General features: G+C 41.0%; 1 protein-coding gene across 4 annotated transcripts in view; it reads left to right on the forward strand.

The window, feature by feature from the left end:
• The window catches only part of JAK1 (Janus kinase 1), a 105,271-nt gene that overhangs the window by 50,542 nt on the left and 29,258 nt on the right, over positions 1–25,471 (forward strand). The window contains exons 2-6 of one of the 4 annotated variants that reach the window (XM_048859708.2): positions 7,787–7,866; positions 12,178–12,376; positions 14,442–14,565; positions 22,118–22,340; positions 24,281–24,444. In XM_048859708.2, coding sequence (XP_048715665.1) covers positions 7,861–7,866; positions 12,178–12,376; positions 14,442–14,565; positions 22,118–22,340; positions 24,281–24,444 — 716 coding nt within the window. In that variant the 5' untranslated portion in view covers positions 7,787–7,860. Of the gene's footprint in view, positions 1–7,786; positions 7,867–12,171; positions 12,377–14,441; positions 14,566–22,117; positions 22,341–24,280; positions 24,445–25,471 lie in introns of those variants that run through there. The other 3 variants (XM_048859709.2, XM_048859711.2, XM_048859710.2) reach the window with 3 other exon arrangements.

The raw sequence follows: 25,471 nt of genomic DNA on the forward strand, positions 1-25,471 counted from the left end.
CACAAGTATTGTCTTTCCATGGAAAAATTTGACTTCTTGTAAAAAAAAAATAAAAATAAAAATTGTTTTTTAACAAAAAGGTTAAACTTTTGGCAGGAAAACCCATTTTCTGACTAGTTCTACTTTGTCACCTTTCATGAAAAGTTCTCAAACAACATTCTGCTCAAAAATATTACATAAATAGTTATGTTTTCTGTATCTCTTTTCCTCGTACTGTATTGCTGCACAAAGACATGACTTCTGTTTTTCAGAATACTTTTGCTTCTCATTCTTATTCCACACCTGTAGCCAAGTGGTCAGATTCTCCTCTGTTACTCCTGTGGAATCCATTCACATATGGTTTACACATATGTAACTGTAGCAGAGTAGAAGATAGCCCATTATCTACTATTTGTGACTTGACAAAGGGCTGGTGATTGAAAATGATTATTAAGCCACAGAAAGAAATAAGATTTTTCAGATAGGGACAAAATAGCCAGCACGAGCCAATGAACTCTTGAGAAACAATTTTCATACAAAAAGAAAAGGAGGACTTGTGGCACCTTAAATTTGTTAGTCTCTCAGTTGCCACAAGTCCTCCTTTTCTTTTTGCGGATACAGACTAACACAACTGCTACTCTGAGAATTTTCATACAAGTATTTGTAGTAATAAAAAGTTAGAAATCAGAAGTACAGACAAAATTGACATAGCCAGTTTGATTCTAAATGGAATGTTTGTTGGAGTTTTCCAGCGAGCATTAGTGGGTCTGTTTGAAAGTCTATGCTTTTTTAACGGTTAGGGTCCCATTTTGAAAAAATCCCAAGGCTTACCACCATGCCCATACACACTCCTTCTGCATGTGCTGCTGGTAGCAAGGATTATGACTTTTGTTGTTGTTGGTCAAATCTTACTTTTGGGTGGTTTCTTAGCTTTAGGTTTTTAATATGGTAGGTTTTATTTCAGACTTTGATAAATATTTTAACATCTTGTAGGAATACCATAGAAGAAATCTTAATATAAAATTGTGAAGCCTTCAAGAGGGTAATATTTAAAAAACACAAAACTCTCAAAATGTTTGGGAAATTTACATCTACACATTGTGGCTGTCTTCTGTTATTTATAATGAGATTAATCTACCCATTGGATCAAAACTGCCTAAAAGGTTGGACCTTGGGCTGAATTTTGGTTGCTTAAGCCCAGTTCTAGTTCAGACAGGCTATGAAAAGTGAAGCAAGTAGAACTCATGGATTGAGTAATGGCTCCAAACAATGGGTATAATTTTAAAAAAACACACCAGTAGGGGGTCCTCGGTTCATTACAAGCACACCTTGGCAAAACCACTATTTGTGGTGGCTATGCCCCATTTAATCTTTGAGACTCTTTAGCAGCTGCCGGTTTGTCAGCCTGTCTCCATAAACATGATTGTTCTGTTAACTGCCGACTTGTCATTGGCAATACCCTATCACTGAACATCACAAATGTCCGGTAGCATTATAGTCACTAAGCATAGCAGATGTTGTGGGGAGCAGAGTGAGGCAATCTTTAAGATAGCTGGGCCATAGTTTTAAAGTTTGAGAGGAGGACTTTAGAGTAGACCTAGAGTAAGACTGACACTATGTGTGTGATTTCTTCTTAGTGTACACTGTTTAGACGGTGGGCCTCTGCATGCTGCACTAGCTGCAGCTTCAGAGGAACCTTTCAGGGGCCACCTCAGCAGTAATCCAGTCTAGAGATGACAAGTGCATCATAATACACTTGCTGTGGGTCCCAGATCTGTTTATGCCATTAGATCTAGAATCTGAAAGTTGCAGGTACATAGTATATATGCACATTTCTGTACACAATTATTATTGTACAGAAACTTAAACTGTAAGATCTTTGGGGCAGGAGCTGTCTTTTTGTTTTGTTTGTACAGCACCTAGCACAATGGGGTCCTGGTCTATGATAGTTAGAATCATAGAATCATAGAATATCAGGGTTGGAAGGGACCCCAGAAGGTCATCTAGTCCAACCCCCTGCTCAAAGCAGGACCAATTCCCAGTTAAATCATCCCAGCCAGGGCTTTGTCAAGCCTGACCTTAAAAACCTCTAAGGAAGGAGATTCTACCACCTCCCTAGGTAACGCATTCCAGTGTTTCACCACCCTCTTAGTGAAAAAGTTTTTCCTAATATCCAATCTAAACCTCCCCCACTGCAACTTGAGACCATTACTCCTCGTTCTGTCATCTGCTACCATTGAGAACAGTCTAGAGCCATCCTCTTTGGAACCCCCTTTCAGGTAGTTGAAAGCAGCTATCAAATCCCCCCTCATTCTTCTCTTCTGCAGGCTAAACAATCCCAGCTCCCTCAGCCTCTCCTCATAACTCATGTGTTCCAGTCCCCTAATCATTTTTGTTGCCCTTCGCTGGACTCTCTCCAATTTATCCACATCCTTCTTGAAGTGTGGGGCCCAAAACTGGACACAGTACTCCAGATGAGGCCTCACCAATGTCGAATAGAGGGGAACGATCACGTCCCTCGATCTGCTCGCTATGCCCCTACTTATACATCCCAAAATGCCATTGGCCTTCTTGGCAACAAGGGCACACTGCTGACTCATATCCAGCTTCTCGTCCACTGTCACCCCTAGGTCCTTTTCCGCAGAACTGCTGCCTAGCCATTCGTTCCCTAGTCTCTAGCTGTGCATTGGGTTCTTCCGTCCTAAGTGCAGGACCCTGCACTTATCCTTATTGAACCTCATCAGATTTCTTTTGGCCCAATCCTCCAATTTGTCTAGGTCTTTCTGTATCCTGTCCCTCCCCTCCAGCGTATCTACCACTCCTCCCAGTTTAGTATCATCCGCAAATTTGCTGAGAGTGCAATCCACACCATCCTCCAGATCATTTATGAAGATATTGTTCTATAGATAAGTTCTATACTCCTCGGGGAATTCTGCGCCACTAGGCATGCACAGAGTTTATGTCCTCCCCAGATTTCTTTGCTTCCCCGCAGAAGAATGGCTGTCTGACGGGGAAGCAAAGAGAAGCCACAAGAGTGGTCATGTGAACCTTTTCAGCAGTATGTTTCAGGTGCCCAGGACAGCCAGCAGAGAGGTAAATCACTGTGGGGAAGGAGGCAGGGCTGGGGAAGATCCAGCTGGTGGCTCCTACCTTGCACCAGGCTCAGCTACTAGTCCTAGCTGGACTGGGGAGGACAGGACTTCCTCTTTCCTTGCATGGCATCTGCGGCCAGGTCAGACCCATCCCCAGTTTTCTCCCCCAGCTGGAAGAAGCTCTGCAAACTCCTCCCCCACCCCCACTTCTTACATCTATTGCTCCACCCATCCTCTCAACCCCCGTGCGTTCAGACCCCCTCATACCCAGACCCTTCCACCTCACCTCGCCTCCCTGCACTCAGAACCCCCCTTCCCTTGATGAGCCCCACTCCCTCGGCACCTGGACCATCCCGACGAGCCACCCACACCCAGATCCTCACTCCTATCCCCTGCCGAGCTCTAACGCCCCCCACAGCCAGACCCCCCCCCCGCTGAGCCCCAACCACCTTCACCTGGACTCCGCTGCAGAATCCCATTACTGTTGCACCCAGAACCCCCCAACAAGCCCCCGTGCATCCAGATCCCCCCCACACCTAACCCTCTCAACCCACACGTGGATCCACCCACACTAAGCCCCTCCACACTCAGATCCTGCTGTGCTGAGCCTGCCTGTCCACACCTGGTGCACCTGGCACAGAGGGGCTGGGCCCTGGGGTGTTTCTGGGGCAGGCCTGTCCTTGCACTGTGTCAGGGTTGGGTGCAGCCTCACTGCTGAGTCCATGTCCTGGGAGGAGCTACACAGTGATCTCCTACCTCTGTGCAGCCAGTGGCCTGCCAACCTGGAGCTTCCACATTTATTTGACAGATAAAATTTGCAGAATTTTGCAGAATTTTAAAATATTGTGCACAGAATTTTTATTTTTTTGGTTCAGAATTTTTAATTTTTGGCACAGAATCCCCTCCTCCAGTCAAAGGATTATAGTGAAAGTTCTTCCTCAGTCAAGACTGTAGCATCCTATAGTGAAAGTGAGATGGAGTAGCGGCAGCTAAACCTTGGTCTTCACCGAATCAGAACTCTACCAATTGTGGTGTACTGGAACAGTCACATGTACACAGCTGTAAGGTAGCAGGAGGTGGAGTAGAAAAGGGCTGCCACTACCAGCATATAGAGTCATCATTACTGGGCTGGCTACTAGCCAGTCCTAGGACTATGATTGCCAGTAGCAGCTACTCTTAACAAAACATGTGTGCTGTTGGCTGGAGAAAGCATTGGACCTCCAGCCCTACCCCCGGTGATCTAGCACTGTCTGTTAGGGCTGGCATCTTTATCTTTCATGTGGTGGGGAGGCATTTAGTTAATCTGAAATGTACCCCAAAAGTGTTTTAATTCTTTCATTGTATTGGTGTACATAACACAATTGTTATAGCAATGACCATCAATATTCTTAATGAAGGCGTACGAAAGAAGCTTGAAATGTAGAGTGTGGATTTTAAGTGATTTTATTCCATTTTTCTTTCAAGACATTGAATTTTGGTACTGAATGCAATAATATCAAGAAGACTATGTAATAAATGCTAAGTTATTGAGCAGACATGGATTGTCCCCAGAAATTTATTGTAAATGAAAGAGCACTTACTGTTCTTTGGTATTCCTGGAATTGTTACTATAATTGGAAACGAGTTATGAGTTAAGTGTAGCAAAAGAGCAGTGTGTTGAAAAGCAATATGTCTGACTTATTATGAGATTTACAAGAAGCCAGGGTAGGCTTTTTATTTTCCTTTCACATTTTAAAGCTGCGGTATAATTTTTATGCTTGATTATATATGTGCTTGTCAGAATTTTTAATTTTATGGCTTCACAAACATATTAAAATAGAGTATGTTCTGGTTATGAAGGACTCTTATCATAAAGGGTGTCTTTATCATTAGGTAAGTTGCCATATTAAAATCCTTGCATTTAAATTCTATCTTTCTGTGCAGAAATAATTATTGGCTTCTTTGCATATCCTAGTAATCTTCTCCTTTATTTTCCCTTCTCAAAACCTTGTTATTAGTCAGGGATGTGTCTGGAAACTCTAATTAGGAATTAACAAGGTTTGTGAATGGAAAGTGCATGTGATTTACTTGCTAACGTCTGCTACATTGCCATTTTATATATTTATGTTTGGTAGTATTCAAAATTTGCTAGCCGCTTCCAAACACAAAGGGAAGATACACTAGATAGAATGTCCGACATGCTCAGGTGTGTGTCAGAACTAAGCTGTAAGGGATACCAAGCTACATTAAAGTCTGTGGATTGGTATAGGTATAGGTTTGAGCTCTAATACTGCTGCAGCAAAAAGAATGATCTTTTAGCTCAAGTGTGTGTTTAGAGGAAATGCCGGACACAAGTGGAAGGATCTGCTCATGGCCCGCACCATGGATAGTGGTGTGATATGGTGAACAGAAGTCTGTTACCTTGAGGATGGGAGTTATTTTGTAGGCCATCCCCAAAACGCTGATGTTGCCTTTGGAGATTGCCACAGGGAAGAATAGCCAGGGAAATACATGCGACCACACTGTTGCTTATATAATTCTTATAAATGAAACAAGTTCTCCTTCAATTCAGAGCAGCCCTACTGATTCAGGCCACATAAATCATTGGCTCAGTTCCTTGCTGAATGAAATTCCTCAGAAATAAATATAACCCCTGCATTTGATGTTCACTCACTTGAGTAATTTCCTGTATTTTGCACAGTCCACTTGAGGATTTGCCATTTTTATTTTTCTTGCCAGAAATTGCATCTACCTTAGGGTTCCAGTCCTACATGCCTTGTGCCAAGATTGACTGGACATCCCAGTTTACAGGGACAGTCCCAGGAGTTGTGGCTGGCAAAGTCTGAGGCCTTTAGGGTGGGATTCACAAGGGGAATTTAGGTGTCTAGATCCAGCATTTAGGCACCACTGGCATTCACAAAGCCCCTGCTCAGTTGCCACCTAACCCTGTAAGTCCATAAATTCACTAGGCATCTAAGTTTCTGCTGTTAAAGTCCCCAAGATGCCTAAATTTCAGCAACTGTACATTTATGCATCTGCCTAAGTCCTGTTACTGTCCAGGAGCTTGACATCTTAATCATGGGAGTGGCAGATTAGGTGGGGGAACACCTGTCTTCACTGCTGGGCCTGATCCAGTACATAGTCTCAGAACATGTATAATGTCCCCTTCCATCAAAGCTTGCACAAGTGAGGGGGAGCAGGAGGTGTGGTGTGGTGGTGCCCCCCCTTATACTCTAGTCTAGTGGTTAGAGAGTACTCACTCAAGAGGTGGGAGACCCAAGTTCAAATCCCTGGTCCCCAGCCAGCAGGGAGGAGGTTTGAATCTGGGTCTCCCACCTCCTGGGTAAGTTTTCTAACTACTGGGCTAAAGGTTATGGGGCAGGGGGGAACCTCTGCTTCCTTGGTGTTTCTTGAAAAAGTGTTGACCTGCTTTAAGTACCTAACTCCAGGAGATGGTTCATCATTGTGAATCTCGGGTGGAGCTAGGCATCTAAAAGTCCTTCTCCTCTGCATTTTCTATTGGCTATTTTAGGCAGCTCCCTGCTCAGCATGTTGGCTTTTGTGAATCCCCTTCTCAGGCACCTAACTCTCCCATGCATTGTACAGGGAGTCTGGATGCCTAACTCGGGGTTGTGAACTCTCCTAGGCAGCAAGGATGCCTACAGGTTAGGTGCTGCAGTGCTGAGCATAGCAGTGTCCCTCTTGTGAATCCCGCCTTTAGTCACCGGTCCCACTGGGGTTGCTGTGATTCAGGTTTCCCTTCTCTCTCAGTACACGTTAGTCACCTCTCTACTGTTTTAAGTGCTGCACAGCTGAATTGTGTTCTGAAGAACAGCTCCATGATCTATAGACCTCTTCACAATGAGGGAGAGGATCACAGATTCCAACTGGAAGAAAGGGTGATAGGAGTCCAGTGAGAACTGGGGAAGGATTTTTTTCTTGAAGAGAATAACTTGGTAAGAAGGAAAAGGAAAGGAGAACTGGGGGAGGAAAACTGTAGGGACTGGAGATGGGGAAAACTGGGGAAGAGGGTAAGAACTGAAAGTGTAAGGGGGAGAGAAAAAAGGCAGATTTTGAGGAATGGGAGAAAAATGGGTGGGGAAACCTTTGCAATTTTTTTCATGTCAGTACCAGGTTGAAAAAAGAAGAGAGAAGGGTTATGATTGGAGGGAAAGGTTAAAAAAAAGCAAGAAGAAGTGAAATCAGAACACCCTAAAGAAGGAAAAGTGATAATAGAGACAGAAGAAGAGAGATAAGGATAAAGTTGAAATCTGTTGTGGAGAGATCAAAAAGAGAAGAGACTGGCTTAAAAAATACACTAAGGAGGGTGGAGCATAAGAGAAAATCCTGCTTGAATATTAGACTCTTCAGAGAAAGGAAGAATGGACAGCATCAAGAACATTTTGGGTGCTACCAAAATACAAATAATAAATAAGAGATGAGGCAGTGTCCCCTGGTTTTTGGTTTTGTAAATGGTTAGTCAGTGCAACCAGAGCTCCCATGGGCTCGAATGGGAGCGCCAGGTCCACAAAATGTCTTGGATATGCTCCTAGCTGTTTTTTAGTAGTTACGTTTGAGATGGGACTTTCATTCTAAAGGCCTGATGCAAAGCACATTGAAGTCAGTGGAAAGATTCCCACTTAATGCAGTTGATTGAATGTCCATATATTATGTGGCTTATAAAACTTCTCAAAACAGCTCCCTTTTGAGTTGACATTTCTTCTCCTTGTTCCCAGACAGGGTTGAATTGCTTCTGGAAAGTTTGAAGAAAATCCATTCTACTGTTTTGGAAGACCAGACATTCAGATAAATGCAGGTGTGTTTTTTTTATGAAATACTTATGGAGGCTATATTTTTTTGGCTTTCATTTGTAATGGAATTAGACTTCATTTAGAACTCCCCCCACAATAAAACCTGGGTTCTTTGTCAGTTATAAGAACATAAGAATGGCCATACTGGGTCAGACCAAAGGTCCATCCAGCCCAGTATCCTGTTTACCGACAGTGGCCAATGCCAGGTGCCCCAGACGGAGTATGTTAGGTATGTTAGCAACAAGAAAAAAGTCAAGGAAAGTGTGGGCCCCTTACTGAATGACGGAGGCAACCTAGTGACAGAGGATGTGGAAAAAGCTAATGTACTCAGTGCTTTTTTTGCCTCTGTCTTCATGAACAAGGTCAGCTACCAGACTACTGCACTGGGCAGCACAGCATGGGGAGGAGGTGACCAGCCCTCTGTAGAGAAAGAAGTGGTTCGGGACTATTTAGAAAAGCTGGACGAGCACAAGTCCATGGGGCCGGATGCGCTGCATCCGAGAGTGCTAAAGGAGCTGGCAGATGTGATTGCAGAGCCGTTGGCCATTACCTTTGAAAACTCATGGCGATCCGGGGAAGTCCCGGATGACTGGAAAAAGGCTAATGTAGTTCCCATCTTTAAAAAAGGGAAGAAGGAGGATCCAGGGAACTCAGCCAGTCAGCCTCACCTCAGTCCCTGGAAAAATCATGGAGCAGGTCCTCAAGGAATCAATTCTGAAGCACTTAGAGGAGAGGAAAGTGATCAGGAACAGTCAGCATGGATTCACCAAGGGCAAGTCATGCCTGATTAATCTAATTGCCTTCTATGACGAGATAACTGGCTCTGTGAATGAGGGGAAAGCAGTGGACATGTTGTACCTTGACTTTAGCAAAGCTTTTGACACGGTCTCCCACAGTATTCTTGCCAGCAAGTTAAAGAAGTATGGGCTGGATGAATGGACTATAAGGTGGATAGAAAGCTGGCCAGATTGTCAGGCTCAACTGGTAGTGATCAATGGCTCCATGTCTAGTTGGTAGCCGGTATCAAGTGGAGTGCCCCAAGGGTTGGTCCTGGGTCCGATTTTGTTCAATATCTTCATAAATGATCTGGAGGATGGTGTGGATTGCACCCTCAGCAAGTTTGCAGATGACATTAAACTGGGAGGAGAGGTAGATACGCTGGAGGGTAGGGATAGGATACAGAGGGACCTAGACAAATTAGAGGATTGGGCCAAAAGAAATCTGATGAGGTTCAACAAGGACAAGTGCAGAGTCCTGCACTTAGGACGGAAGAACCCCATGCACCGTTACAGACTATTGACCGAATGGCTCGGCAGCAGTTCTGCAGAAAAGGACCTAAGGGTTACAGTGGATGAGAAGCTGGATATGAGTCAACAGTGTGCCCTTGTTGCCAAGAAGGCCAATGGCATTTTGGGATGTATACGTAGGGGCATTGCCAGCAGATCAAGGGACGTGATCGTTGCCCTCTATTCGATATTGATGAGGCCTCATCTGGAGTACTGTGTCCAGTTTTGGGCCCCACACTACAAGAAGGATGTGGAAAAATTGGAAAGCATCCAGCAGAGGGCAACAAAAATGATTAGGGGACTGGAACACATGACTTATGAGGAGAGGCTGAGGGAACTGGGATTGTTTAGTCTGAAGAAGAGAAGAATGAGGGGGGATTTGTTAGCTGCTTTCAAGTACCTGAAAGGGGGTTCCAAAGTGGATGGATCTAGACTGTTCTCAGTTGTAGCTGATGACAGAACAAGGAGTAATGGTCTCAAGTTGCAGTGGGGGAGGTTTAGGTTGGATATTAGGAAAAAATTTTTCACTAGGAGGGTGGTGAAACACTGGAATGCGTTACCTAGGGAGGTGGTGGAATCTCCTTCCTTAGATATTTTTAAGGACAGGCTTGACTGAGCCCTGGCTGGGATGATTTAGTTGGGGATTGGTCCTGCTTTGAGCAGGGGGTTGGACTAGATGACCTCCTGAGGTACCTTCCAATCCTGATATTCTAACCTAACAGGTAATGATCAGTGATCTCTCTCCTGCCGTCCCTCTCCACCCTCTGACAAACAGAGGCTAGGGACACTATTCCTTACCCATCCTGGCTGATAGCCATTAATGGACTTTTAACCTCCATGAATTTATCCAGTTCTCTTTTAAACCCTGTTGTCATCCTAGCCTTCACAACCTCCTGAGGCAAGGAGTTCCACAGGTTGACTGTGTGAAGAACTTCCTTTTATTTGTTTTAAACCTGCTGCCCATTAATTTCATTTGGTGGCCCCTAGTTCTTATATTATGGGAACAAGTAAATAACTTTTCCTTACTCACTTTCTCCGCACCACACATGATTTTATAACCCTCTATCATATCCCCCCTTAGTCTCCTCTTTTCCAAGCTGAAAAGTCCTAGCCTCTTTAATCTCTCCTCATATGGGACCCATTCCAAACCCTTAATCATTTTACTTGCCCTTTTCTGAACCTTTTCTAATGCCAGTATATCTTTTTTGAGATGAGGGGACCACATCTGTATGCAATATTCAAGATGTGGGCGTACCATGGATTTATAGAAGGGCAATAAAATATTCTCTGTCTTATTCTCTATCCCTTTTTTAATGATTCCTAACATCCCGTTTGCTTTTTTGAGTGCCGCTGCACACTGCGTGGACGTCTTCAGAGAACTATCCACGATGACTCCAAGATCTTTCTCCTGATTTGTTGTAGCTAAATTAGCCCTCATCATATTGTATGTATAGTTGGGGTTATTTTTTCCAATGTGCATTACTTCACATTTATCCACATTAAATTTCATTTGCCATTTTGTTGCCCAATCACTTAGCTTTGTGAGATCTTTTTGAAGTTCTTCACAGTCTGCTTTGATCTTAACTATCTTGAGCAGTTTAGTATCATCTGCAAACTTTTCCACCTCACTGTTTACCCCTTCTCCCGATCATTTTTGAATAGGATTGGTCCTAGGACTGACCCTTGGGGAACACCACTAGCTACCCCTCTCCATTCTGAAAATTTACCATTTATTCCTACCCTTTGTTCCCTGTCTTTTAACCAGTTCTCCATCCATGAAAGGATCTTCCCTCTTATCCCATGACAACTTAATTTACATAAGAGCCTTTGGTGAGGGACCTTGTCAAAGGCTTTCTGGAAATCTAAGTACACTATGTCCACTGGATCCCCCTTGTCCACATGTTTATTGACCCCCTCAAAGAACTCTAATAGATTAGTAAGACATGATCTCCCTTTACAGAAACCATGTTGACTTTTTCCCAACAATTTATGTTCTTCTATGTGTCTGACAATTTTATTCTTTACTATTTTTTCAACTAATTTGCCTGGTACTGATGTTAGCCTTACCGGCCTGTAATTGCCGGGATCACCTTTAGAGCCCTTTTCAAATATTGGCGTTACATTAGCTATCTTCCAGTCATTGGGTACAGAAGCTGATTTAAAGGACAGGTTACAAACCATAGTTAATAGTTCCGCAATTCCACATTTGAGTTCTTTCAGAACTCTTGGGTGAATGCTATCTGGTCCCGGTGACTTGTTACTGTTATGTTTCTCAATTAATTCCCAAACCTCCTCTAGTCTAACTCTACTATTGTGGTTTCCTTCCAAACAGTGTTCGTAATGCAAGGTGCTATTTCTGATTTTGTCATATGCATATGTAGCACATTCCAATTTTAAGGACATTGCATTAAAACTGTTTAGTGCTAATGTTACATTTTGAGGGGCGGAAAAAGCAAGTGTTTATTTTAGTATGGCACATCGAGTCTAAGAAAAGTGTGTTACAAACATTTAGTTGCTCTAGCTGCTTTTAACATATTCAGCTGAAAAAGCAAGGTAGATGCCTTAAAGAAATTGACTAAAAATTAATCTATATTATTTTTTAGCTGGTAGGTTGTGATCCCAGGTTGGTTTTACTAAAAGTAATTGGGAATGGGGGTATTGCAAGACATTGGGAATTTTATTACAATTCTAAAGCAAAGAAAATAAAATTTCCAGAATAACTTTGTGGTGGCCAAAACTTCAATGTAGGTGGACATGTGGGGCAGGAGCATTGTTGCCATTGATACATTACTTTACTATTATTTATATTTTAATAAGGGATCACCAAACTGAAAAGGTTGAGAAAGCATAATTATATTCAGAAGCCTACTTAAGTGAAGGGTTACTGAAATAATTTTCACTTGTTGGGCCTGAACAAAAACTTCAATCTTAGCACCCCAGCCTGAGACCTGAATGTGGCTTCAGCTCTGAGTGAAATAGAAAACTTGTCATCACGTTTTTTCTGTGAATTTGTTTCCTCTCTGAATGCAGTATCTAAACGTAAAAGAAGATTGCAAAGCCATGGCTTTCTGCGCAAAACTGAGAAACTCAAAAAAGAGCGAAGTGACCACAGAAGCTCAAGAGCAAGGATTGGAAATTTTATTCTATTTGCAAGAGAAGCCTCCCATTCGGTACACCGGTGGCGAATATACAGCAGAAAACCTGTGCATTGAAGCTGCCCAGAAGTGCTGTGAGTATTGCAGTATTCAGCTATGTTCTGAATTACTAAGACAAAATGTATCATAAATAAATTCATCCCTCTCTGGTCATGCAAAAATACTCATGGGGTAGGGTCAGGGCTAGAAAACTTTAAGGGTCCTCTTGTGGAATTCTTTTTTGATTATTTCATGGGGAGAAGGGAGAATGAGACTTTCCTCTGCAGAAGAGCTCTTGGTTCTCTACCTAGAATCCAAGGATCCTAGAGGAATGGCAAAAAGCCATGACCCTCCACTCCAGTACTGACACTTCATTTATCATTGACTTTAACCTGAACAGGATTAGGCTGTCTTTCAAGAGGTATCCTATTACACAGTTAAACAAGGCTATTTTCAGTGTAACATACCAGTTGGAAAACCTGTTGAGAAACACTTTCTGTAGTACCAAAGCACATAGATTCAGAAGATGGCAGTTGGGCTAACTGACAAAATAACCATTCCCTACTCTCCCTGATACTTATCTCATCGTGTTACTTGTTTTTCCCAGTCTCATCATGTGTATGGTCATTAGAGTGTACAATACTAGTGTACTGTAAAGTGAGATTAGAATTAAGCACAATTCAAGTTATATAGACATTTGCAACAAAAAGTGTATCAGTGTCTTCCACTATGGTCTCAGCTCATCAAAATACTGAAACAGATGAGCAAGCCGTTGAAGTCAAAGAAATTTAAGCCCATGTTAAAGTGCTTATATGAAATGCGACCTATGTAACTAGGGCCCGATTATCTTTTTGCTTACACCAGTTTTACACTCCACTGCCTTCAGCTGAGTTATTTCTGACATACTTTGATATGAGGGGAGATTCAGGCCCTTTAATCAGGCTCTTATTTATGACTAAGTCTGTACACAACTTCCCTGAAGCTTCAAAATAAAAAAAGGTTAGGTTCCACCCCCCCATTTTTGGGGTTGAGACATCTAGTGCCCTCCTCCTCTGTTTCACTCAGTTACTCTACCCTTTCTTAAGGATGCGGGTAAGGGAAATCTCAGGGTCAAACTTCATCAAATATATATTCAAGTTGGCTGCTAATGAAAATCATTTATGATAAATTACTGCAGATACTTAAATCCATTTATTATTTATGTTAATAGGTTAAAAGCTGTCAAATGCCTCTCTGTGTATTTATTCTAACACGCACACTGTCCACTGCCAGTAACTTCTGATGTCTAATTTCTAACCGCATCTAGTTAGAGTTGCAAAATCGTCAAAGTGTGTTTGAGGGAGTAAGGTTTTCCTTAGGGAACCTCCTTCCACCTTCTTTTATGCTAGCTAGGTCCATAGGAGATACCTGATTTATAGGTCAAAAAGTCCTATTTGTTTTAATTCCTTTCAGTAAGGCTCTGAAGCTAGTCTCTGTTGTAAATGAGTGGTATGGTGATATATCATCAATATGCCTTCAGTGCTGCTGGATTACATGAGAGAGCAGCGAGTATCCTGCCCCACAGTATATAATTGTACAGTTGGCGTAGTCAGCATTTATTTTCCTCAATATTTTTGGAATTAAGAAAGCATTTATTTGAGAATGGATTCAGTACAAACTGAACGAGAAGCTCAGGATTTGGCCCTGATTCAGGAAACACTTAAGCACAAGCTTTGGTGCTGTCCTAAGTAGAGATGCCTTCCTGGTGTACAGGGCCCCTGTGATGTATATGCTGCCAGATAGTGCTCTCTTCTTTTATTGACAAGGAAACCCAAAACAGAGAAATTAGATGGCTTCATCCCTATGAAGACACTGTAACCTGTTTTTGTTGTATTTTGTTTCATTAAAAACAAACAACATAGAAACGGCAAGTCAACTGTAATGTTTTGTTGGAAAACCCTGTGGTGGATTAGTAAACTCAGATGGGACAGTGACATCACTTGCTTTCCTGCCCTTCAACTGAAGGAAAGGGCATGTTTTGGTTTTAGCAAAACAAACCTAAGAACCAAATCACAGAATTTTGAACAGTTTTAGTAGTACACCCCCTCTCCTGCGAGCTGTCGAAAGTGCAGTTCAGATTTCAGTTTGTGAATTCATTAATTTATTTTTTCTTTTTAATAGCTGTATCTCCATTGTGCCACAATCTCTTTGCTCTATTTGAGGAGAGTAAAAAACTCTGGTATGCACCAAACCATGTCTTCAAAATAGATGACAAGACAGCACTCCGGCTCCATTATCGCATGAGGTATGTTGGGACAAATGAACGATGGATTATTTCAAGATTCCAGTGTGCATTTTTTTCTAAGAATTGTGTGGCTAGTGTAACACTTAGAGCTGAACTCAGTTTAAAACAAAAAACCCTTCACAGCAAAGTTGAGAGATTAACAACAGGAAAGGCTGAAAAGGTCTCCAGAATGTGTGCATTTGCTAGATAACTTTAAAACAACCCCAAACCACAAAGCTGTAAGTGACTGGACTAACTGAAAATTCACCGTGCAAATGGCTGAGAACCATGGTCATATCGCAATATTCTGTATTTCTGTAGCACTTTCCATCTGAGGTGTTCCAAGTGCAACTATTAATGAATTTTGCTTCACAAAATATCCCTGTGAGGTAGGAAAATACTGTTGTTATTCCTGTTGTATACACTGAGAAACTGAGGCACTGAAAAGTTAAGGGCCAAATTCTGTGTCTCCCCCTACACAGGGTAGGGGTTTCAAAATTGTTCAGCATTGGCTTAGCTTGGCTCCCATTGGATTCCCATCAACTTAAATGGGAGCAAAGTCATGCCAGTGCTTTTGAACACCCACTCTTAGCTCCCAGGGGAACTGGTGCAATTCCATGGTGGGATGGGAGAGAGCACAAGGAAAATACACAACTCTGTGCAAGGGATCTGCACATCATCAGGTTGTACTTTATTGGCAATTCCTGAGCCACAGCACATGGGGGCTGGTGGACGTGTGACTCCATGGATACCCCAACCATTCCTCTTAGAGGAGAGTGCATGCAGCTGTAGGAGCTACTGGGGAGCAGTTTCACCATCACTTTGCAGCCTAGGGAAGGATTTCTTCCCCTTTGGATTTGGTAGAAATTCTAGTACAGATCCCATTCATTTTTCTTCCCTGTTGTTTTCATGTTAATTGTTTCCCCCCTTGTACCAATACAGTTACTATTCAACATCCTGTACACTGAAAGTGAGGCCCTTCAATTTCAGTTTTTACCTGCTTTTGCAGAAAAGTTCCTAGGTGTTACGAAAGTCATTATTTTGTTTTTACATATAATTTGAATTTTGTAAGTGCTGGAACTCCTCAGACCTGGCTCCTCCCTCCAGAAGAAGAGAGGGCAGCTTGGAAACCAGGGTACTGAGCCTCCGTGTCTCCTTCCAGTGCGGGGAGCTGGGTCAGAAGTACTGGAATGACGCAAGCGCTGGTGTACATGTTGTTGGCAATCTCATACCTACTACATACACATTACCGGCTTTACATGATAGCACAATAGTTATTATCATTCAAAGCAAATTAAAGTTAGTTAATGCCTTTTCCTGTTAAAATGAGTTGAAAAAAAACAAAACAAAACTGTATCCAACAGAACATAAGGGTTTTTTGGAAAGTTGCATAAAAAAAACCCAGGAAACAAGAGTGATATTTCCCCAGAAAACTGCGCAGTTAATTTTTGTACTGAGTGTTATCTGTTTTTAAATATTTGTAATAAACCCTGATAAATTCCTGGGAAATCTTAAAATAAAAACTGAAAATGAAGAACCTTCATTACAATCTAGAGAACAAGTTTTATCTTGAGGAATAAATTTTTCCAGACTGTTTGGTCATTCTGGCATTTTCCAAGGGCAAGAGCACAACTAGTTGGGTCCCTGTTAGCTCCACTAGGCACATCTCTTAAGAACATACATTTATATACCAACATTTCCTGTTTAACTTGTCATTTTACTAAAATCAAAACCACAATCTTTTGGATTCATCTTGAGACTGGGGAAAAAATTGGCTGTAATTTGTTTGTGTGCAATGTTGCATATTTAAGTACTTATCTGAATATTTGCACCTATGCTTCATGAATTGTCACATGCACATAGTGGTGATAGAACTTACATGTGCAAACCTCCATTGTTCCAAGAAAAATCTACACACACAGGCCACTTCACCTGCATGGAGAAAAGTGCACACACTGGTAATGTAAATGCAGGCCAGGATAAGGCCCCTTTGACAGTATGACTCTTCGAAGTTTAAGTGGGGTAGCTGTGTTAGTCTGTATCAGTAAAAACAACCAGGTGTCCTTGTGGCACCTTAGAGACTAACGTGCTGTATATTTATATCTGCTTACTGTATTTTCCACTCCATGCATCTGATGAAGAAGTGGGTTCTAGCCCACAAACGCTTATTCCCAAATAAATTTGTTAGTCTCTACGGTGCCACAAGGACTCCTTGGTTTTTTTTGAAGTTTAAGGAATTCTAATCCTGAATAAATCTGTACCATGTCACAGTTGCTTTTCTGATTGGAGAAGTTTGAGGGAAAGGGAATGTATGTTATTCAGGAAAATGATTGTAATGAACAAATAGGTCTTGGTTTTTCAGAGAATAACTTTAGTGATATGTATGTATGTTAGAAAAACACAAGATTACTATAATCTGGTCTGTTCTGTTGACAGGCCTTTTCTATAAGCAGTGCTAATATCTTAATGTAAACTAATCTGAGGTTTAAACTGTTGTTATTAAATGCAGTAGATTAACACCAGGTGATAATGGAATTGAGTGACTTGAATTGCTGCGAGAAGCTCTTGGGAATCTAATTGTCTCACAGAATATTAGTTGCTCTTATTTGCTTCAAGAGGTCAATCAGGTCAACCACATACCAGAAAAACCTTGTTGTTTTCTCGGTACAATAGGAACTCAGAGCAATTTCCCCTGATAGTGTTCTGTAATATTTCTGATGTGTAGTTTCTTCTTTTTAAAGGAAGAGCTTAATTTTATATTTATTTGTATCATATTCTATATAACATAAGAAAATTGCAATTCTAGGAATTTTAACCACTGACTCAAAGCATAATATTGTTTTTAACTAACCACATTGCATGACTATATTACTAATTCATAAAAAATAATTCCCCATATAATCAGATTATATTTGTATGTTTCTGCTTTGGTGAGTCAATGGTGACAATTCCCAGAATTACTTCTTATTTCTGTTATATATTATTAAAGTTGCCTGGTAGTTCCCATTGTAAGACCTCGTTTTCAGTTGCTTGTAACTTTGCCAGACTTTAACCATTTTTGCTGAAATTTTCCATGCAAGGTGTCTACCTCAGGCTGATTTTTAATTTCAGCCAAAATTGTTCAGCCATTTCTGAGAACAAAACTAGACGAAAATATATTTTGACCATGTTAAAAAATTCTGGCAACATTTTCCCAGTGAAACTCTACCCAAATTATAAGTCTTTGAAAAAAAATTGCAGTTTGCATATGCTCAGCAGAGACTTCATCCACACTAGGCATGCTTTAGCCCAGGGCTGAGCAGGATTTTCCCTAAAAGTTGCAGCTCTGAGCTGCTGTAGGCCATGTTGGGTCCAAGCCTGGGCACTGGAACTAAGAACATGGAGACTGTGTTCTGTGCTATCAGTGACCTCCCTGCTGGGTGCAGGTAGAATGGAGGGGGAAGCTGCATGAACTTGAATGCAGAGGGGTAAGAGCTGGACTGGATAGGAGTAGATTGGGACAAAGAGCCTGGGAACTATGAGAGGAAACTGCAACTGTCTGGGCAAAGAGATTGTGTATGAACAAGTAGGAGAGGGGGAAGGAGGTGAGGGGAAACAAATCTGATGAGGAGTTGGGGTATGGAGATAGGCAAAGAGACTCGGACTAGGAGCCGGGGGAATGCTGAGGTTGGACAAGGAGTCTGGTGAGAGGTTTGGGACTGAGAGCCAGTGGAGACTGGGAACGTGGCCTGGGGAGAGGGTTGATTTAGAGGCTCGAGTGGGGGAAGAGAGATCAGATGAGGAGTCAGGTGTAGGGAGTGACTGGGACTTGGATAAGAAGCCTGAGGAGAGGCACCTGGGACTGGCAAAGTGAGGAGAATAGGACTGGGACAAGGAGCCAGTGGTGGTGGTGAAGAGACAGGACTGGACTAGCACTGGTTGGAAGGGATGGGGCAGAATGGGTCAAATTTGTTGGGATTGGACAGAAGAGCCTGTGCCCACTAGAACACCCTCCCCTTTAGAACTTGGAATGGAACCCAGAATTCCTGAGTCAGCTGTCAGCAAATATCTATGAAATTCAATGGCAAAGTGTGTATGTTGTCCCATCTAGGGCTGGGCCATATAGAGGATGACAACTCACTGCTGCTATCAGTTACTCCGTTAGCTTAAATGGCAGAGGGCTCTCTATAGGTTCTGACCCTGCTGATGACCCATATGGGGGGGCAGTATGATGCCATGTTATGGAATTTCTGTTTTTAATTTGCTTTTTAAAAAGCTTAGAAAAGTCATATGCAAATGCATTTAAAAGGACAGGTTGCAAAGTCAGTCCTTTGAAGAAACTAGTGTGTGATATCATTAATGACTGTATCATAACGGAATCACACAAGGAGTCTGAATTAAGGTTGGTATCTTTTAATTCTGGCATTTCCTGATTTCTGAGTGCTTAACTTTGCGACTTTGATTTTTTTTAAATATCATTTTTGTGTGTATAATATATATAAAAATATGATGAAAGTACATGGCTCAGTCATTCCAAATGCTTTAGGTGTTTAGGTTTCTGTGCCACTGTTGAAAGGTGCTAATTTGGGCTTTTGGTGGGTGTGATTTTTTTTCCCATATATAATCTGTCAATCTTCAGAGCACGTACATACATACCAGCTGCTTACACTTTAGCCCTATCTCATTTATACCTGGTTATATTTTAATAGGACTTTTTTACTACAGACTTTTTGAAGAACCCCTTTCCTAAGTCTACAACATAAGAAGCCACAATATTTTGTAGCATCCTGTTTAAATGGCACACAAGCTGATACAGAAAGAGTTGAATTATTCCAGTAATTAAATAGAACCTGCTGTTTTTTAAAATCATACTTTTTATTGTTTTTTTTTTCCATGAAAAGAAAGGTACAATATGTTTAAAAAATAAGCCTGTTTCTTTTTCTAAGAACAGAGCTGGTTGGAGCTTTTTGTATGAGAGGCAGGTTAGTCTTGTTGTTAAGGCACTTAATTGGGACTCGACTTCTGGGTCCAGTTTGCAGTTCTGCCACAGGTTTCCTGCGTGACCCTGGGCAAATCACTCAATATCTCTCTCTGCCTTAGTTTCTATCTGTAAAAAGGGGATAATAATCTTTGCTTTCTCTTACCCTTTGTCTGCCTTGTCTGTTTAGATTGCACACTCTGCAGGGCTGGAACTCTCTCTTAGTCTCTCTCTGTAGTGCCTATCATAATGGGGCCTGATCTTGGTTAGAACTTTTAGACACTGCTGAAATACAAAAGTCATTTTATATGTAAAGGGCCAAATTCTGACCTCCGTTAGAATACCAATACAGCCCTCCTCATCCACAGTTATTTTCAGGAATCACCAGAAAAATAATGGGGTTATTAACAATGATTAACAGTGTTTTTTTAATAAAAGTATAGAAAAAGTAATTGCCTGATATTAAGGGATAAGAAAACTCTCTCATGGGCCTTGTGTTTGGAATGTAAACGTTCCAAACTGAGTTTTTTATATTCTTCATTATAGAAGTTCCTACTATGGCTGTGTGTGCACGCATTACCATTTCCCTCACACCATACCAGGCTTTTTTCAGGAGTTCATTAGATGGTCCAGGGGGAAGAAGAGTCGAAAACACAATATAGAATGTCTCAGCTCTGTATCAAGTTGTCCTTAAATTTGACCAATACTTTATTTGCTTCCTTTTTAGTTATTGGAGTATGATGCAGATAATTAAAACCATCTTTAATAGAAACACCCACTGAAATGTCAAAGGTCATTAATTTCATTAATCACTAAGGGCCTGATCCTGCTTTGAGCTTCACACACACAGACATCTGAGCAGAGCTCATTGCAGAATTGGGACCTAATTTCCCCCAATGCCCACTTGATTTGTGATGCCTATGAGAAATGATTCACAGAAGATTATTTTTAATGTATGTGATGAAAAGTAAGTTGTTTTGCTCCACCCTGCTGCTAACAAGCCTTTGCTGAGTAATTGTGTAAACTTATTGCTGCCCTTCCTTCCCTTTTCTCATTTTTGTTGTTGGCTCCTTTGTTGTGTTATGTCTGAAATTAGACTAATTGGGCCACATTCTGTTTTTTTTGCACTCAAAGGCACTTTGCACATTTTGAACATTGTAAATTAATAATCCATAATAGGGTACAGTAATTCCCTTTTGAGTATTTTTGTGAAAAGTTTTTAGTTTTGTTCAACTGCCTGATTTACTGAGAATGTCACTGGCTTTTTCCACCAAACGAAACCCTTAACTTTATTTTAATGTAGCTTTATGCATGTAACCTTCTCTTCGGTACGTGCAGTAGCTATTGTAGTTTTCCATGTTCACTTGACCTTTAAGTACATTAAGATATCTAATCTTACCTCATTTCAACCACAAAATAGCGTTCTAAGGTTACTTGTCATGCAGGTTTAGACAGACAAATGCTGTTTAAAATTCTAAAGGTTGTCAAGGGTTTGCAGAAGTCCGTGTAACAAACAAGATGGCATTCAGCGTAAGTACTGACTTTCACCCCATTAGAAATTGTCGTTTCAGATCTCTATTAATGGGAGTCATTAGTAAACAGTGTTGAAGTAACAGTTGAATAAGGACTGGATCTGTACATGTTCAATATTTAACATTCTTACAGAGCACTCTGAAAACTTTGCACTTGGTTAAATTTGTTATATTCTTTTAAGTGGTAAGTATTTAATGAGCAAAGTAAGAATTATGGCAAAGGATGTGTTGATCCAGACCTGGTTTAACTAAGTTTTACTTAACTGAAAAAGTAAATATGGATTTTTAAAATGATTTCACCTTGCATCATTTAAACTGAGATGGTTTTAAAGGAGCTTAAGGTTGGGATAGGGTATGGAGGGAAGCATTAAGGCACCCAACTCTCGTTCAGTTTCAGTGGGATTTGAATATCTCACTCTCTTTGGCTTCTTTGAAAATCCCAGCCTGAAGGTAACATTAGTAACATTCCAGCAGGCTAAGAAGTTTGTTTCAGATATGTTTTGAAAATTGATTGCATCACTTTAAAACTGGATTATTCAGATTAGTCTCACCCCTTCAATTCTGGCCTGATTTTTAGCCATATTTGGCCATATTTTCATGAATGCCAAGAGTTGGAGCTTTAATGGTTGGAACCACCAAAAATGAGAAATTCCAAGATATCTTGTGATATACAACAATGGTCCTAGTTCAAGCAAATCTTCAGATAGTGGCAGCTAAAATAATTTTAAAATTGGTGTGTGTTTATATGGTGGGCTGCACAGGGAAGAGAGAGAATGGTGACTCAGGCTATTGTGATTTTAATGGCCAGTATTACCTACCAAAGCATAACATGAATGCTATATGCTGTTTGAACGTTGAAACTATCAGAGTTTAATAATATCACTTTTCAACTGGTCCCTTAGCCTGGAATGCTGTTTTGGCACAGGTCCAGGATTTTGGGCCAATGTAATATTTTACTTGAGAGTAGAAAGATGAAAGATGTTGACTTATTGCTAGACTTTTATTTTAAACAGTTTAAAAATAGGTATCCAAAATACACTGAGGCTCCCCTCAGTTTTTAAAGTTCATCACTCTTTTTCTCAAGGTATTATTTTATGAACTGGCATGGGACAAGTGAAAATGAGCCCTCAGTCTGGAGGCATTCTCCGAAAAAACCAAAGAATTTCTATGAGAAGAAATTACTGCCAGATGGAACTCCTATCCTTGACACATCTCCAAAGAAACAAAAGAATTCCTATGAGAAGAAACTAGTGCCAGACGGAACCCCTATCCTTGATGCAAATTCGCTAGAATACCTCTTTGCACAGGTAAAACAACATAAAACATAAAAATACCTCTTTGCACATTGTATAAAAAACCCTTAAGCCATTTCTCCTGTGGTTGGAATGGTTATATGCTTTATATGTGCTTGCATAAAACTGTCCCTTTCTCATGTTTTAAGGAACAATCTTCCCATAGAAATTAAAGGGAGAGATCCACCTCATTTATCCGTGTATGATTATATCTTATGGTATATTTTCTGATGTTTTGTCCAGTCTGGTTTTAAAATGTCCAAAACCATGGAGCTTCCACCTTTTCTCTTGTAAAGCTATTCCTCAGTCTAAAAGTGCAACCTCTGCTAGTCAACAGATAACAACATCAGGGTAATTTGGAACAGCTTGCATATCTTACTTCTAAAAAAAATTGTATGGAGTTAAAACCTTTGGCAGAGTCCTGATAACAAAATTACTCAATCACAAGCTGGATTTGTTTATTTGTAGTTCACTTTTCCCTATCTGCTGTCTCTGGTTTTTTTTTTGTATTTATTTTTAAAGAGTGTAAGCACTTTGAGGCAGGGATCCTGTCTTCTTACAGTACCTAATACATTGCTGCCAGAAAACAAAATATAATGTTGGTAGGAGAAATTGACTATACAGAGGAAACAGGAAAATAGACCATTCATAGAGACTGAATTGGTGGAGTGCTATGAAATGCACAAAGTAAACAAACTGGAAAAAAAATAAGGAACATTTTATTGTTAACATCTTTATGGTACTCTTAGGTGTTAATTGTAACTATAGTGGCTACAAAATTTTCAGACAGAAGTGTGACTTTCAAAGCTGACTGTCTGTTTTTAGAAGCAAGATAAGTCTGAAGAGAGCTGTTAGGGTGATGGTGTGTTGCTTAGCTGTGAAACCATAATAAAGAAAATATAACATAAACTACAGCTGCATGAACATCTGAGAAATCACTTTTGAAGGAAACAAGAGAACTGCATAAAATATATGGAGCAGAGATTTTTTTAAGGGGCATCACCCCACAATGTTTTATTCATTAAATGATCAGACATATGTCACAGTGTAGCATCGTCTGTGTAACTATTGCTTGAAAACCTTTATAATCAGGTTTATTTAAATAGCTCTTTATTTGGTTACTGTGGAAAAAAGGATGTGCATTACACTTTTGGATGGGTCATCGCCCTGGAAAACATTAGCAGACAGTGTTAACAAAATGGTATTTTGGGGGACTACCATTTTTTTAAAAAGTGGAGTATAAAAATCCCAACTCCAGTATAAGTGAGAAAAAATATCACTGCCCTGAAGAATTTACAATCTGATCTTTAAGATGTGATTCAAGGAGTAACAGAGTGATGAGGCGAGGAAGGACAAAGTTAATGAAATAAGATCATGGCTATTCTGTACTAGATGGTAAATATCTACATGGTGCTACAAAGGTTTATTTTCTACAGTTATTTTTTTAGGCAACACTGAGGAGTGGGGGTCTTTGGAATGATCTGAGTGGGATGTGTACACCAGTGTAGGTCCCAGTCTTGCAATGAGATGCACAAGTGATCCCCTGTGACCACAGTGAGTCTCATTGAAGTCACTGGAGCTCTGCAGGTACACAAGTGTACCTGCACATGTCACAGCGGAGGACTGGGGCTTTAGTGACCATCTAAGTATGATCTCTTTCTGTGCTACAGAAACTGCCATTGGAAAAAAACAAACCTTTTTTGTTTGGCACCGTTGTTGCTGCTTAGTCTCAAGAAGATTTTAAAAGACAAGATTTGTAGCGTGAGGGTGGCCTGGATGCATCTTTATTTGTTCCATTTTATATGTCTATATCCAGGAGAAGGCAGCCCTTCCTGTTTTGGAAGGCTCTGCTGCTGCTTGTGTAGGGCTATGATTTTGTTGACCCTGTTAGTATACAGAAGATAGACTATTGCAAACATTTTTAAAGCAACTTGTTCTCTTTGCTTCCCATTAAGGGACAGTATGATTTGGTGAAGTGCCTGGCACCAGTTCGAGACCCTAAAAATGATCAGGAGGTTCATGAAATTGAAAATGAATGTCTGGGAATGGCTGTCCTTGCAATCTCTCACTATGCCATCAAAAAAAACATGAAGCTGCCAGAACTTCCCAAGGATATCAGGTTAGTCAGTATAACTCTACACTCCACACAGTGTATGCTACTGCCCTCTTCTGGATAAAATATTAGACCTGCTGAAATGTGTATGGACACCTTGCCCTCCAGTGGCTGATCCGACAGAGGATATAAGCCAGTGATGGGCAACCTTCTGCCCATGGGCTGCATGCGGCCCGTCAGGATAATCCGCTGGCAGGCCGCCAGACAGTTGGTTTACATTTGCATGGCCGCCCGCAGCTCCCATAGCCACGGTTCACCGTTCCCGGCCAATGGGAGCTGTGGGAAGCGGCGCAGGCCGCAGGGACGTGCTGGATTCTGCTTCCCGCAGCTCCCATTGGCTGGGAACGGCGAACTGTGGCCACTGGGAGCTGTGGGCGGCCGTGCAAATGTAAACAGTCTGGCAGCCTGCTAGCGGATTACCCTGATGGGCCACATGCAACCCGTGGGCTGCAGGTTGCCCACCACTGATATAAGCCCTGATGTTACTACAGCTAAAAGCAATTCTTTTTTAGCCCTTGTGGTAAGGATATGTAATTAGAAGATGCCCTTGAGTTCTGTTACCTGCTGGCTACAGTGAATTTTATGAAGCCACAGCATAAGTGAAAACCATAAAAGTCCTGAGTATTGATGGAATCCATATAACTTCAACGTGTCAGTTGTTATAGCAATAGATGATTCAGAAGTAGTACTTTTATTAACTAGTAGGCTGCCAATGGTAAATTGAACAGCATAACCTTTAAATCTATTTTAGTAATGTTTTAGTTTCATGTAGTGTAGTCAAATTTGCTTTTCTTACCACTTCGTGTTAGTTAATGGTATATTGTGATTTTAATTTCAGTTTGCAATATAATTAAATATATTTACTAGATTATAATTACAACTCTGTTTAAGTAGGTAGTTATAATGTTAGTTTCTTGCCCAAGCAAATGTCAGTTTCTCAAAGGCTATATCAAAGGTTAAGGTCAAAATTCTCAAAAGTTTACGTCCATATTTAGGCACCTAAAAATGTGGCTCGAGTGGCAGAGGCGGTGGA

The sequence above is a fragment of the Caretta caretta genome, chromosome 8 (genome assembly GCF_965140235.1).
Source record: "Caretta caretta isolate rCarCar2 chromosome 8, rCarCar1.hap1, whole genome shotgun sequence".
Taxonomy (NCBI): domain Eukaryota; kingdom Metazoa; phylum Chordata; order Testudines; family Cheloniidae; genus Caretta; species Caretta caretta.